This window comes from Hypomesus nipponensis, chromosome 22, assembly GCF_054491055.1.
Source record: "Hypomesus nipponensis isolate SF chromosome 22, ASM5449105v1, whole genome shotgun sequence".
NCBI classification, from domain to species: Eukaryota; Metazoa; Chordata; class Actinopteri; order Osmeriformes; family Osmeridae; genus Hypomesus; species Hypomesus nipponensis.
In genome coordinates this window covers 14,487,359-14,501,846 of record NC_140382.1, presented here as the reverse complement: position 1 = coordinate 14,501,846, position 14,488 = coordinate 14,487,359, and the positions used below count along the sequence as shown (strand labels likewise).

Below are 14,488 nucleotides of genomic sequence, written 5' to 3'. Positions count from 1 at the left end.
TCAAATAACTTTAAAGGTTTGATGGATGAATCTGTAAAGATATCTGAGTGAAAAAATCACAATATATGGATATCTTTTTTTTTTAAGGGAAAGGGATAAAGAGGGACGACCCTAGTCAAGCCTAGGTTATTTATAAATATGCAACATGCACTCACATGTTAATAATGACAATGACACATTGCCTTGATAGACATTTATTGCATACTTAAGTTATCCGAAGTATTCCTATTAGAATATTATAAAGCGTTAGAAGCAGCTAAAGTTGCCAATGGCAGCTGCCTAAACTATAACTGTTGCTGAATCATAACATTGTGGTGCTTTTCCAGATTTGTCTTTTTCTTACAAATGTTCAAGACCAGATCACAAACCAGATTTAGGATTGAATCAACATGAGCAGAGGAGCTAAAATTCTTAAGAGTATCAGCTTGACGTGTGTGTGTGTGTGTGTGTGTGTGTGTGATGAGCCACAGAAGAAGCCCACAACATGCCTGCAAGCCCATGAGGGTGGGCATTGGAGCCATTGTCAACATCAGACTCCTATTGTGAGGAACTGCAGCTACAAGACAACATGAATATGCTAGAGTATGAACTTTAAAACAAGTACATCTAAAGAAAGTCAAAAAGAACATTCACATGATGTCTAGTCATGTGTACAAAACAAAACGTTTTCATGAGGGTAAGGATCAATTTCCCAGGATGTTTTTTTAAGTCAAGCTGGTTTTAGGATAAAGGCCTCCAAACTGCTAAACTCCCATAAAGTTTACAGGCACACCTCTTCTTGTCAACACACATTCGTCATGTTGTTTGTTTCATGGTACAGGGGCCATTGCGGGTCAATCACAAGCTGCCTTACTGGCAAATAATAACATTTTTTCAACTAAAGATTTCTCATGATATACAGCTACAAACATGTATAGTAACAACAAACTACACTCACGTCAAAAAATACACTTTTAACATTGTGTCTGTGTTTGTGTATGTAAAGCATGCGTGTACATGTACCAACAAACTCATCGTCAATATAGGGTGGACAATAAATAAGTAAAATAACAAACAGTTTTCATTCTTCATCACATCAACCACAGCAGTGAGCAGTCCAGAAACCCCTCAGGTATAAATACACACATACTGTATATACAACCAGCCAAACATACAAAAAACCTCAACGTCCTTCTAATTGCCTGGGAATAGGCTATGAACACGCTGGGGTTTGGGAACAGCAGTAAGGGTTCTGCTACTGGGATAGAGGAAGAGGAGGCGGGGGTGGGTGTCCTTCTAATCCCCTACATGCAACTCACAGTCCTAGGGATTGAGGACTGGATTAAGGGGTTGACAGGGTGAGGGAGGGAGGGGCACTGTTGCCACTCCCCCCAGCTCAGGGCTCCCTGGCAGAAGCAGCAGCTTCAAGCTCGATGCCAACTGGGGGGGACATGGGAGGGGTGGCCTGGCCCCTGGTACAGGACTGGTTGGTGTTTGGCAGGGGAGGAGTAAGGGGGGAGACAGGGCTCTTGGGCGTGGTAGGGGAGGAAGGCGAAGACCTGTTGGGTTTGGTGCCAGGGGAGGAGGGTGGGCAGGAGATTGTTTGGGTAGGGGATGTGGGGGAGGGGCAAGTGGCTGGACAGGGTGCAGCCAAAGGGGAAAGGCAGGAAACAGGTGAGTTAGGGGCGGAAGGAGAGGGGCAACTGAACAGCAGGGGAGGGGCAGAGGGCGAGGGGGAGTCAAAAGGATGTGTGTATGTAAGACACAGGGATTGGCTGAAAGGGGAGAGGGTGGTCACTGGAATCAGAGGGGCAAACGGAGAAGTGGGAGATGTTTTTAGCTTGGAGGGAGAGGAGGGGGAGGAGCTTATGGTAGGAAAAGACTGGGTGAAGGGAGGAGGGCAGAAATTAAGCCTGGTGGGGGAGGGGCACCTGATGGGCGAGGACTGAGAGGAACGTGGCATGAATGTGGGCACAGGGGTTAGAGCGAGCATGGCCATCCCTGGGCTGGGGGGCGCCATTAGAGGGACAGTCTCGGGAGGAGAAGCCAGTTTGGTGAGCGAGGCTGGCTTCAAAGGCGACCCAGGATTGGTGGGCGACACTGGCAGCATGGGAGAGGCCAGCTGGGTTGGTGAGGCTGGTTTGAGAGGCAGGGGAGGCGGGGCTTTCTCACCAGACAGAGCTGGTGCTCTCAGACCCTGGCGCCGGCAAGTCAGCTGGATGTTCTCCTTATCGAGAGCTGTGTTCTGGAGAGAGGGCAAAGAGAGTCAGGCCACTCTCACACACACACACACACACACACACCCAAGCACGCACACGTGCTCAAAGGAAAAAAACATACTAAAAACACAAACCACAAGTCCACTCAATATGAATTAGAAAAGGCAAACAAGAGAAATTGTGAGTGGGTATCTTTAGTGAAGAGTAATCACATTGCCTAACAGATCACTTTTAAAATCTTAATAGCCAACCACTAACTTTTACCAAAAGAACTAAAACAATAAAAAGAACATGAAACACACACTTCAATGAGTGAAGAACAGAGAAAAATGAAGTAGCTAATGAGATGTGGACATTCATACGCGTAGCGTGGCGCTAACGACGTGCTAACACGTGCTTCACAGCAGAGTCACCCAAGCAGAAAGCATCCTAGCATGTCATCAGTGCTGCTCCGCATGCTAAGAAGGGAAAATGAGAAGTGTCTCCAAATTGATTTTTGTAACGAAAATAATTATAAATAAATTATAAATAATACATTGAAATTGCTGTTGTGCTATAATAGCAGACAGACGAAAGCCTGACTAAGTTGAACTGTTGGTGTTTAATTCTCATTTCCCCTTTGATGAGTCTTAGTGGCAGAAGAGAGAGGCGTTGCCGGGGAGAGTATTAGTACGTACCATTGCCTTGGAGCTAATTCAGAAGGGTGGTAAATGCAGGTGCATGGGATGGGGGCGGCAGGAGTAGAGGGGGGGGCAAAGGGACAGAAACTAGTCTTACTCACAACGCATCAAAATAAAGTCAAAAAACACGCACATAAAAGCACAGACGCTAGGCGACAACAACCATGGTCTTGGGGACAGTCAAGTCTTGGTTGACGGAACCAGAGAAAAGATTCACCCCCAAGACCAGGGTGGGTGACCATGGACGTCAGCTATGACAAGCATCAAAGAGCACTAGACCTAGGGTGACCACACGTCTGGATTTGTCCCTTTGTCCGGACCGCTGTTGAACTTGTCTCACCAAAGTCAACAGAAAATCTGAGCACTTGTATTGAAGTATTGAATATGTATTCAAATTACAAATGTTGACTCACTAAAATGACTAATTAATTAAGACTCTTCATTTCATACTAATTTGGTACTAATGCCTAACGCTTAGCGTTAACGGTAATTATCCTGCGTGCCTGCTGTGAGTTGATAGTGACCGGTCCACCGTTATATCCAACGTTACATAACAAATTAAACTTCACCTTTACGTTGTTTACTTGAACATAGATTTTTGTCAAATCACTCCTTGTCACTGCTGTCTGTTGTCACGAGATATGGAGCTAACTAGCAAGTTGATATATAACATAAAAATTGTAGTTGTGGTGCTTCTAAATATTTGGTGGGTGCTACCAAGTAAAAAAAGTCCCTTTCGAGCCCTGCAAGACAATAGACATTGATGTGCAGTTGATAATGTGGCTTTTCCTGTAATAGTGCAGTTTTCCTTTTGTCCAGCAGGTGGCGGTGGATAACCACGTTTAATTTACTTGAATGGATTTAATGAAACAAAAGAGGAAAATGTCTCCAGATTATTGGGCAGTTCTAAAATCCAAGTGCTACTGTTAATGCGACAGTGGTTGCAATGAAAGCGAGGTTGGCAAACTAGGTTTAGAGCAGCCTTTAGCGGTGAGTTCTTTCCAATGTACTGCCAAATATCCAGCCCAAGTTAAAAAGGAAACAATACACACAATGCAATATGCACATTTTAAATAAGACAACACTCTGAACACAGTGAGGCCACACAGTGTAACTGAGCTGATGGAGTGAGGCACGAGTGGAGGACAAGAAAGAGATGATGAAGATCAGAACATGAAATCAAAAGGGAGAGCCTGTTGGTGAAGAGCAGCGATGCAGAGAGGACGCTGCAGGAGAGAGTTAGGCCCATGTCATTCAGGGAGGGCAAGACGTTACTAAGCTGACCGCCAGGGAGGGAGGGAGAGAGAAGGAGAGAGAGATGGAGAGAGAGAGAGAGAGAGAGAGAGAGAGAGAGAGAGAGAGAGAGAGAGAGAGAGCTAGAGGGCAGTCCAAGGAGGCGGGGTGGGGAGAGGGAGTTGTACCCATTGGTCTGCTCCAGGCTTCTCCCCTGTGGTCCTGGTGTGGGATGGGAGGAGGGAGGGAGGAGGATGGATTGATGGAGGGAGAAGAAGAGGGAGGACAAGGTGTGCAGACCAAGCCGAGCCAAGGGGTCTGGCCTGTGGCTTACACCTCAAACTGTCAAATGAGATTTATAACAGGTGAGCTGGGCCTGAGGTTTGATGGAGAAATTTGTTTGTGTTTGTTTGGCAGGTATTGTGGAACCCTGTTGTGGAACCCTCTGTGTGCGTGTGTGTGTGCATGTGCTTGCACATTTTGTGAAGAAAAGTGATGACTGAGGGCAAAGAGCGAGAACACAGGAAGTGTCTGTTCACAACAGGAAGTGACCTAACTGAAGGGGCGTGAGCTCAGGAATCAAGACAATTAAAACATAGAGGAAGCAGTGAGAACCCTAAGACACTGTGTGCACTGTGTGGACCAGACAACAGTGACAGTTAGGACACGAAAGTCCATCGGACAGGAAAATAGGAGATGATGAAATCAGCTTTGATGTAATCTTTGACGGTTGACTTCTGCCTAACACCGGGGGCAGAGATTACAAGGGCAGAAGTTTTCCATTACTTTCCCATCAAGCTGGATAATCTTTTATGGTCTTTTTGAACGAAGTTCTTATATAAGAGATGTAAGACTGTGATGAATAAGTCAGGTTTTAAATGCTGGTTCTGGTTTGTCCTATTCAGGATGTCTGTCTGTGTGTGTGTGTGTGTGCGTGTGTGAGAGAGTGAGAGATGGAAAATGTGGGTGTGATGATGGCAACATGTGATGAGACATTTGTGGATCAAAAACCATCAGACCGTACTCAGAACCAGTTGGGTGATTCCTGGGTGGGGAGGGAGGGGAGCAGCAGCTGGACTCACCATGATAACAGACACGGCTGCAGGGATGTTGTTGTGCTTTGGTGCTGTGCTGAAGTGGCTCCTCAGTTTACCTGTGACGTCTGACTGCATGTCATTCTCCAGCGCCGCATCATCCTGTCAAAACACACACACACACACGATTGTTGGAAACGGGGCTCATACAGTAACACACACATACAAAGGTTATACACACACACACACACCTACACTGCCACACGCACGCATATAGGTGATAGATGTGTGTGATGTGAGTTACCGTGACCCAGGGGTGTATGAGGACATCCTGAGCCGTGTAGCGAGCCTCCACGTTCACCTGCAGCATCTGGCCAATCAGTTCCTGGCAGGACAACGGGGACACGCTCGGTCAGGGTGACATCATCATCAGTGGCCTCTGCACTCTACGAGGCCCTTTGTTTGTCATTGTGAACTCTCTGTGCTGTGCCACAGACAGGCTGTGAGACAAGGACCGCTCAGACACTACACCACTGTGAGCTCACACCCAGACACACAGACACACACACACACGCACACACTGTCTCTCTCTCATACACATGCACACATATATTCACTGTTATTTCAAGCTGTTGATGTTACCAAAGGTATCCTTTGTCTTTGTTTGAAGTAATTAGAGGAGAGAGAGAGCGAAAGAGAGAGAGAGAGAGAGAGAGAGAGAGAGAGAGAGAGAGAAAAGAGTGTGTGTGTGAGAGAGAGACAGAGAGAGAGAGAGGGAGAGAGAGAGAGTGTGTGTGTGTGTGTGTGTGTGTGAGAGAGAGAGGGAGAGAGATAATGTGCGTGTGTGATAGAGAGACTCATAACCTTGGCTGAGTCGGTGATGTTGTCCCAGTAGGGGGAGGGGAAGTCCAGCCTGCCCACCAGGATCTGGTCAAACAGGTCCTCCTGGAGGTTATTCTCACTGCACACACACACACAATTTATCGACCGCTAGAACATTACCATTCCGGAAAATGATTCTGACCTGTAACATTTTCTTCTGTTCTGGATGTCGGACATTGTCTAGCCTTCATAAGTGGTGCTTTAATACCAAACGTTTCAGAACCCATTGTACTTCTCTTTCTTTTGTGTGCGTGTTGCATACCTTCTGAAGGGAGGGAAGCCACACAGTAAGATGTAGGTGATAACTCCTGCTGCCCAGATGTCCACCTTCAGACCATACCTGAGGAGAGCGGTGGAGGGAGGGAAAGAGGGAGAGGGAGGAAGAGAATGGCAAACAGGAGAAAGAGGGTAAGAGAAGAGGATAGATTATGAGATGTGCTGCATGGGTTAGCAGCAGTTCAGCACCTACACACTCCAGTTATTGTTTGAACAACCAGAGCTTACAACCTGATATCTACTCAACCACAGAAGTGGTGTCAAATGTTCAATTGTTGATGTTGATTGAATTTATTCACACTACGAAGACCTTTTAACATGGAAACTGCCTGTATTTAGTTTAGTATGATCATTGTTTGTGACATATAGTATCCGGACACTGTTTTCATTGTTTTATCAACGCTAGTCAATAAATATGGATACCATCTCTGTTGCTATGGATACAGGCGGTCATGCTGCTTCCTTGGCAACTGTGACCTAACGTCTGCACACAATTCTGGGAAATATTCGCTGCCTTTCGGTGAAGCCACTGAAAAGCATGGAAGACACAATTCCATCTTCAATCCCTCCTTTTCTATCCATTTGTCTTTGGGAGTCCATTCATCTTTTTCTGCTTCTGAACTCTCAATCTATCTCTCTGTCTGTTTCTCATCACTCTTGTGAAGCCAAAAAATAATAATGTCAGCGAACAATTGAACCGTTGTTTCCGGTTGCAGCCTGTCCAAGGGCCCGGAAGAGAGGGGTGCTCACCCGGACTCGGATATGATCTCAGGGGCCACGTAGGTGGGGGTCCCACAGACGGTGTGCAGGGGCCCCTCCACCACCGTGGCCAGGCCAAAGTCCCCCAGCTTCAGAGACTTAGTGCCGTCTGGGTGCTGACAGACCTGTCGCACGCACACAGATGACAGGCAAAGTTGATTAGGTTGGAAACACCAATAGCATTTCCTGCATTTTACAGAATGGTAATGATAGTTCTATCATTGAAACTTTCTACAAAAAGAATAAATTGCTTGTTTACAATTCACATTAATAAGTAAGAGATAGCTCTGGATTTTAGTCTCTTGACATTAGAAGATAAAAGATTGTGCAGACTTACCAGAAGGTTCTCAGGCTTGATATCCCTATGGACGATGTTCATGCTGTGTAGATACTTGAGGGCCCCAGCCAGGTTGAACACCATGGCGCTTGCGTCTCTCTCTGTGTACTTGGTGGAGGACGTGATGGCGTCGAACAGATCTCCCCCCTAGGGGGTAGGTATAGCTTAGTGGTTAGAGGGTTTGACAACAAATAAAGAGGTTTGTTTATAAAGATAGCATGGTTGAACTGAGGTTGAGGGGTCGAGCGCACCTTGACCAGCTCCATGACAAGGAAGAGCTCGCTGGTGGTGTCCAACTCCTCGATCAGCATGATGATGTTTGGGTGTTTGACCCTTCGTAGCACTGCCACCTCGTTCTCTATCAGGTGCTCCTGGACACACATACACACACACACACACACAACATACAGAATATCCCCAATATTAGTAGGGCTGGGCGATATATAAAAAAAATATATATATCTCGATATTGTCAAAAATGTTACGATATCCGATATATTTCTCGATATGTTTGCATTTAAATAATAAAAAATAACTAATAACTACTAATAATAACTACTTGCAACTTGACAAAATGGACCTCACATAGAACAATTCATGCAGAGGTGCTTATGTGACAGGACAAAAAGAAAGCAAAAGAGAATGCCTGTGCGAGTGCAATTTTCAGTTTGTGCACATGTGAACACATGAAGGCCAAATGTCCTTTTAAATTGAGTAGGAATTTGGTTTGGTGGCCCACCTGTATTACCGGCCCACAAGTTGGGAATCGCTGTTCTAGCGTAAACAGCTCAGCAATGTTGGGGTTAATGTGACAAGTGCTGTTGAGATTCAATACAGTGTACTATATCAATAAAGGGTCTGTCTATTTATTATCCCTAAGGAGGACACTTAAACATGAATAGCTATTCACTCATAATCCTGGTCTAGGATGAAAATGCATCCTCTTCACCCTCAGTGCTGTATTTCTGTGTGTATGTGTGTGTGCATATGTGTGTTCATGTGCGCTTGTGTGTGTGTGTGTGTGTGTGTGTGTGACCAGGACAATTAGATGAAAGACTCCATGAATAAATCACATTGAGACTATAATGTAATTCTATAGGATTAGAGAATCAAAGATAGAGCCCTAGAAGTCCTGCTGTGGTCTTAATAATGCAGGGTGGAATATCAACTGGTGTGTGTGTGTGTGTGTACCGTACCTTTCCACTGCACTTGGCCTTGTCAATAATCTTCAGAGCAAACTCCTTCCCAGAGGCCCTGAGTATGGCAGAAGCACATGGTCACAAAACAATCCTCTGAACGCTGGACTGTTAACAAGCTGAAAGGCTGCAGCTCAAGCATGAAACAACTCTGGACAACTTTGAAATGCTAACCAGCTTTTTATCTTTCTTTTTTGTTTTTTTACTCTTTCCATCACTCACACGTACACATTCTCACACAAACACACAAATGTGCGCATGCACGCACATGCAGACGTACAGAGACACACAGTCTCTCCCTCCAATTAGAGGACTCATCTGGATTCTGACAACTGAGACTGCTGAGTCAGAGAGAGAAAGCGAGAGAGAGAGAGAGAGAGAGAGAGAGAGAGAGAGAGAGAGAGAGAGAGAGAGAGAGAGAGAGGAAAGGAAAAGCCTAATGAAGCAGATTTCACGGGCTAGATGAGTGTTCTGTCAGCTTGACACTGAGCGCTTGTCGTGTGCCTCTAGGAAGCTCCACCAAGTAGTTCTGACATGTGACGTGGAGCTCGCTAAACTGCTCTGAAAGTTCCCGATGACCACGTGAAGCATTTAACCTCTGGCCTCAGCACCCTCTATCCCTCTGGCATTCTTATATGACAAGCTTATGTCAGACAAGTGCTTAATCGAAAGGATAATGTTTTCCCCCCTTTCAAAGGCTTGGCGGTTGACTTTGCGGTTAGCACTGTCAGTGGACAAGGTCATGATCCATACCTCTCCACGCATTCCTTGACTACGGCGAAGTTTCCGTCTCCGATGATCTTTCCCACCCGGTACTTCTCCAGCACGCTGGAGGACGCCAGACATCTGTTCCCGTTTACTGCTGGAGAGAGACCTGCATTACAACGGAGCGAGTTGCCACTGGACGTTAAATGTCAAGCATAAACGTCAAAGAACTGCAAATCCCACACTGCTTTGTTGCCAAGCTCAAAGTGACCAGCATGTTCGACTGCTGGAGTCTGTCAGCAAAGCTGCTGTGTGTTTCACTGCAATATAACAGAGTGGGATGTGTTCAGAGCAGGGACAGTGGTATTATGCAGGCAAACAGCCAAAGGACATCCTGGTTCACCCACCACTATGGCAGGCCGTGTAGGCCGCGTGGACACGCGCACACACACACACACTTTCTCAGCCTGTGTTGCTGAGAAAGCAAACGTGACTCAGACCCTTTTATGTGCCAGGAAGATTTGGGACACGTTGACAAAGCATTGGGGATATGATGAGTTGGCGCCAGGACAGTGTCCGTGCTCTGTGCTGGGGGTGAGTGAGTGCACGGACATGTGTGTCTGGCTGACAGGCAGGGTCATTCAGAGGAGGAGAGAGGGATGGAGGGAGGGAGGGAGGGAGGGAGAGATACCCACCCTCAGGGCTCAGGTGGTTGATGTGCTCCTGGTGGTTACTGGACGACCTGTTGATGTTGGGCGCAGACGCGTGATGCGAAGGAGGGATCTGACAGAGAGGAGGGGAGTGAGGGATGAGAAACAATAGACCTGGAAGGGCGTCACTGTGGCAACCGGAGGTTAATCAGACTCAGAGCTCAGCGGATCAGATGTCATGATTGGCCAACCTGGCGACATGCACTCCCCACCGTCAACACACATACGGCAATCAACATAAGCCAAGTAATGGCAGGGGACAATGGCTTGTCAGCCTACATCTATGGGGAATCAAGCTGTGGGACAATTACTAATGCCATTGCTTTTAAGTAGCTTGCAGTCTAATTCCATTACCTGCTGACAGGCTATCACCCTTGAGTATCCCTTATATGATACAGTAAAAGCATACATTAGTCAGCGTGCAATATAGTGTATCAATTACAATTAAATCAAAATTGTAACACCATTGCAGTTTGATAGCAAGTTATGAGTTGCTGAACAGCTAAGGCAGGTCCAGCTTCTGTTGACTCAAATCACACCAAAAACGGTGAGCCTGCTATCTATAGAACTAAGATGGATGCCTTCGGCTTTGGAAAGGATGGCCTGAGGCAGTAAAAAAAAAAGACAAAAAAAAAAGGTGTTCAAGAGTCTCAGTAATGGATCTCCTACAAATACACTTATCGGCAGAGCAGAGAACAGACTAATGGTTAGAGATGAATAATTTGTTGGAGTGGGATTTTTCTTGAAACACCCTGTCTTGGCTCTTTAAATAGGTTGGCCTTTTCATGACAAGGAGGTTTTTAGACTTCTTGGGTTGGGGCCTAGCGACATACTAGCCGAGTCATCTTTTCTATTATGCAGGGACAGGTTCTTCAACACCTCCAGGGGTACAAGAACCATTAGAGGTGTATCCTATAGCTTGGACGAAGGGATGGGATCTATAATTCAACATACAGTACTGAGTAGAGATAAATATATCAGGCGCACTGGGTGAATTAAATCATCTTTCTAACAAATCTTATGCAAAAATTGCAAGCTGCTGCAATTCTTTATGGATTCATGTCATAGTCCACTATTTGCTGTTTTTTTTTTTCTCTCCCAAGACTCCTGCACTGTACAAATGACCAAGGTTCTGAAGTTGTGAAAATAGTACCAGTTGGTGGGATAATTGTTCTACAATCATGCCCAAATCTATGCGGATGGATAAGACTGAGGACTGAGCTGTTTTCCTGCCAGCTGGCAGAACGGTTGGAGTACTATTTCTAGAATCCGGCAAGCCGCTTAGTTTTCTGATAGACATTTGATTAATAAGGTCAATTAATGTGGTTAGCACAGAGAAGGTAATCTGATGGGAAACGTGTATGTTCTGTATGAAGCACGTGACTGATTTCTAGTTGAAGATGCATATGAATAAATATGATGATCCATAATGATGATAGTAAAAAGTGTATTCCGGAGTGTGATTCACCTTGAAGCTTCCGGAGCTGCCAGTGGGGGAGGGGGTGGAGGACTTTGTGGACTTTGGAGTGGTGATCTGACTGCTGGACATGCCATTGACTGGAGACCAAAGGACAGGAGAGGGAGAAGAGAAAGAGGAGAGAGGAAGAGGAGAGGAGAGAGGACAGAGGAAGAGGAGAGGAGAGAGGACAGAGGAAGAGGAGAGGAGAGAGGACAGAGGAAGAGGAGAGGAGAGAGGATAGAGGAAGAGGAGAGAGGAAGACGAGAGGAGAGAGGACAGAGGAAGAGGAGAGGAGAGGAGAGAGGAAGACGAGAGGAGAGAGGAAGAGGAGAGGAGAGAGGATAGAGGAAGAGGAGAGGATAGAGGAAGAGGAGAGGAGAGAGGAAGAGGAGAGGAGAGAGGATAGAGGAAGAGGAGAGGAGAGAGGAAGAGGAGAGGAGAGAGGAAGAGGAGAGGAGAGAGGAAGACGAGAGGAGAGAGGAAGAGGAGCGGAGAGAGGAAGAGTAGAGAGGAAGAGGGGTACCCATCATTTAAATGTGTCAGACACTGTAGGAACCTCTGAAAATGACTTAATTCCATTCAGCAGTTGTTGGTCATGTGACCTCTACCAAGGCATGCATTGTCATCACTTCACAGCAGGAAGTTAAAGTGTGTATATGTGTTGGCATGGTGTGCGTTGCCTGTGTGTGTGCCAGTGTGTTTGTGGGTGATTTGCCAGTTCAGCTAGGGAGCTGGTGGTGTCCAGCACACTGTGGAGGGGTATGCTAAGAGGTGTTGATCTGCAGAGAGGTGTTCTGTAGAGGGGTGGGGTGCTGTGGACAGCAGAGAGGTGTTCTGTAGAGGGGTGGGGTGCTGTGGACAGCAGAGAGGTGTTCTGTAGAGGGGGGGGGGATGCTGTGGACAGCAGAGAGGTGTTCTGTAGAGGGGTGGGGTGCTGTGGACAGCAGAGAGGTGTTCTGTAGAGGGGTGGGGTGCTGTGGACAGCAGAGAGGTGTTCTGTAGAGGGGGGGGGGGGGGGGTGCTGTGGACAGCAGAGAGGTGTTCTGTAGAGGGGGGGGGGGGTGCTGTGGGCAGGTGGACATGTCTTTGGTGGATGACTGAGTGACACTATACAGTAGAGAAAGTAGTTAACCACCCCCAAAATACACACACACACTTTACAATCTTGTGTGTCTTGGGGACCAGAATTCAATTAGAGGAGCTAAGTAAAGTCAGATGAAGGATGCTAATTTGGTATATGGGCTTGGAAGAGGCGGTCGAGAGTCAGCCAGACGGAGATTAGATGACTTCAGCACATGCGAGCACTGGTGGCTGGACCAGGGCCAGAAAGAGGAGGATGAAGGAGAGAGAGAGAGAGAGAGAGATGGAGAGAGAGAGAGAGAGAGAGAGAGAGAGAGAGAGAGAGAGAGGATGAAGGAGAGAGAGAGAGAGAGAGAGAGAGAGAGAGAGAGATGGAGAGAGAGAGAGAGAGAGAGATGGAGAGAGAGAGAGAGGGAGAAGGAGAGAGAGGGGGAAGGAGAGAGCAAAAGAGAGACAGGAGGGGTGAAGAGGAATGGAGAGAGAGAAGGAGATAGAGAGTGGCAGGGGGTAAAGAGAGGCAGAGTGAGAGTGAGAGAGAGTGAGATGGATCTGGGTAAGCAGAGAGGTAGTGTGTGCTGGACAGAGGGAAAATTAAACCAAAGGGAGAAAGAGAGAAAAATACTTGAATAAAAGAGTGAAAGGAGACAGAAGGCTGGGTGTTCGGTGGTCCAGTCTTTCCACTCTCACATTAAGTGCTGCAGCGCCCCTGGCAAGTCTCAGACCAGCCACCAGGGGGCAGCAGACAGAGGTCCAGAGGTGACGCTCCATCAGCCACAAGGTCAGCCTATGGTCACGGGTGTAACTGAGCTGGAGATACATCACTTGCACTGGGATCTCCAGTGATATCCTGGGGTATGATTGGTCGGTTGAGAGGGTGGGCGTGTTATTAGGTCAAAGTAATGCCGAGCTCAGTTGGTGGGGCTGTGATGCTCACCTGGGGATTTGATTGGAGACTGGCTGGTGGAGTAGTGTACTGTTCGTCTGGCTGTCAACAGAAATGAAGATAATGAGATACTAAAATGGAGTGAGGATGGAAAATGATAATAGTCTTGTATTATCTTCTAAACTCTTAGGTTCTCTGTGGCCTTTTGCATGGTTGCTCTTGACAGTCTGGAAGGTTCCCAGGCCCTATGTTCAAACTCATCACGCCAGTCTTTACTGTACTGTACAGTAGCCCTGACCAGGTGCAAGGCTTGCTTAGCGGCTGGCCTACCCTCACCAGGTGCAGATCATCATGCAGATTGCCTTGTCCACAAGGACTAAACTAAGCCAGACTCTTGCTCTGCAAAACTGAATGTTCAATGTCAAATCTAACGCCAACAATTCAAAGCCATTCAAAGAGTTTAAAATTACTTTATGAAAACCTGCCAACTTTTAAAAACCCTATGACCACACTGACTTTGTAAAACACACATTGTCTTGTCCAAGCAGGTTGGCCTGTCTAATGGAAAAGCTCAAAGTCACTCATTTTTATTTCTCACTTAAGAATTTAGAAAAAATATGTTTTGACAGAGTTTGACTGAGTGCACAACATCAATTAAAGTAATCGTATACTTTTCCATGCCATTCTCCGTGTGTGTGAGTGTTGGGTATAATGTGTGTGTGTGTGTGAACGTACTTGTGCCCGGGGACTTGCTACGGCGGGAGAGTCCAGGGCTCTTGGACCCAGAAGCCCGTACAGGAGTCGGGGAGCGAGCAGAGTAGGAAGACTTCAGCACCCTGCATTCTGCAGAGAACACAATATGATTAATACCACACACACACACAAAGACGCATACAGACAAATAAGCACACTTTACTGGCACATGTAAAGAGATGAAAAGGAGCAGTCAAAGTGAGGGACTCAGGATGGAAATGGACAGGTGGCTACACCATCCCCATGGAGAGGAGCACACACTCACTAGCACAACAGACACATCCATGACAGAGAAACTGTCAA

The 14,488-nt window shown here is 46.7% G+C and overlaps 1 protein-coding gene across 5 annotated transcripts in view; it reads right to left on the bottom strand.

The window, feature by feature from the left end:
- Positions 1 to 178: 178 nt before the first annotated feature.
- The window catches only part of dclk2a (doublecortin-like kinase 2a), a 35,743-nt gene continuing 21,433 nt past the window's right edge, over positions 179 to 14,488 (bottom strand). For 2 of the 5 annotated variants that reach the window (XM_084687078.1, XM_084687080.1), the window contains exons 4-17: positions 14,168 to 14,275; positions 13,484 to 13,534; positions 11,479 to 11,567; positions 9,996 to 10,083; positions 9,349 to 9,469; positions 8,596 to 8,653; positions 7,651 to 7,770; positions 7,400 to 7,546; positions 7,054 to 7,187; positions 6,290 to 6,367; positions 6,010 to 6,106; positions 5,450 to 5,530; positions 5,194 to 5,307; positions 179 to 2,224 (exon numbers count right to left, since the gene is read on the bottom strand). In XM_084687078.1, coding sequence (XP_084543204.1) covers positions 1,376 to 2,224; positions 5,194 to 5,307; positions 5,450 to 5,530; positions 6,010 to 6,106; positions 6,290 to 6,367; positions 7,054 to 7,187; positions 7,400 to 7,546; positions 7,651 to 7,770; positions 8,596 to 8,653; positions 9,349 to 9,469; positions 9,996 to 10,083; positions 11,479 to 11,567; positions 13,484 to 13,534; positions 14,168 to 14,275 — 2,135 coding nt within the window. In that variant the 3' untranslated portion in view covers positions 179 to 1,375. Of the gene's footprint in view, positions 2,225 to 4,299; positions 4,454 to 5,193; positions 5,308 to 5,449; positions 5,531 to 6,009; positions 6,107 to 6,289; positions 6,368 to 7,053; positions 7,188 to 7,399; positions 7,547 to 7,650; positions 7,771 to 8,595; positions 8,654 to 9,348; positions 9,470 to 9,995; positions 10,084 to 11,478; positions 11,568 to 13,483; positions 13,535 to 14,167; positions 14,276 to 14,488 lie in introns of all 5 variants that reach the window. The other 3 variants (XM_084687079.1, XM_084687081.1, XR_014740936.1) reach the window with 2 other exon arrangements.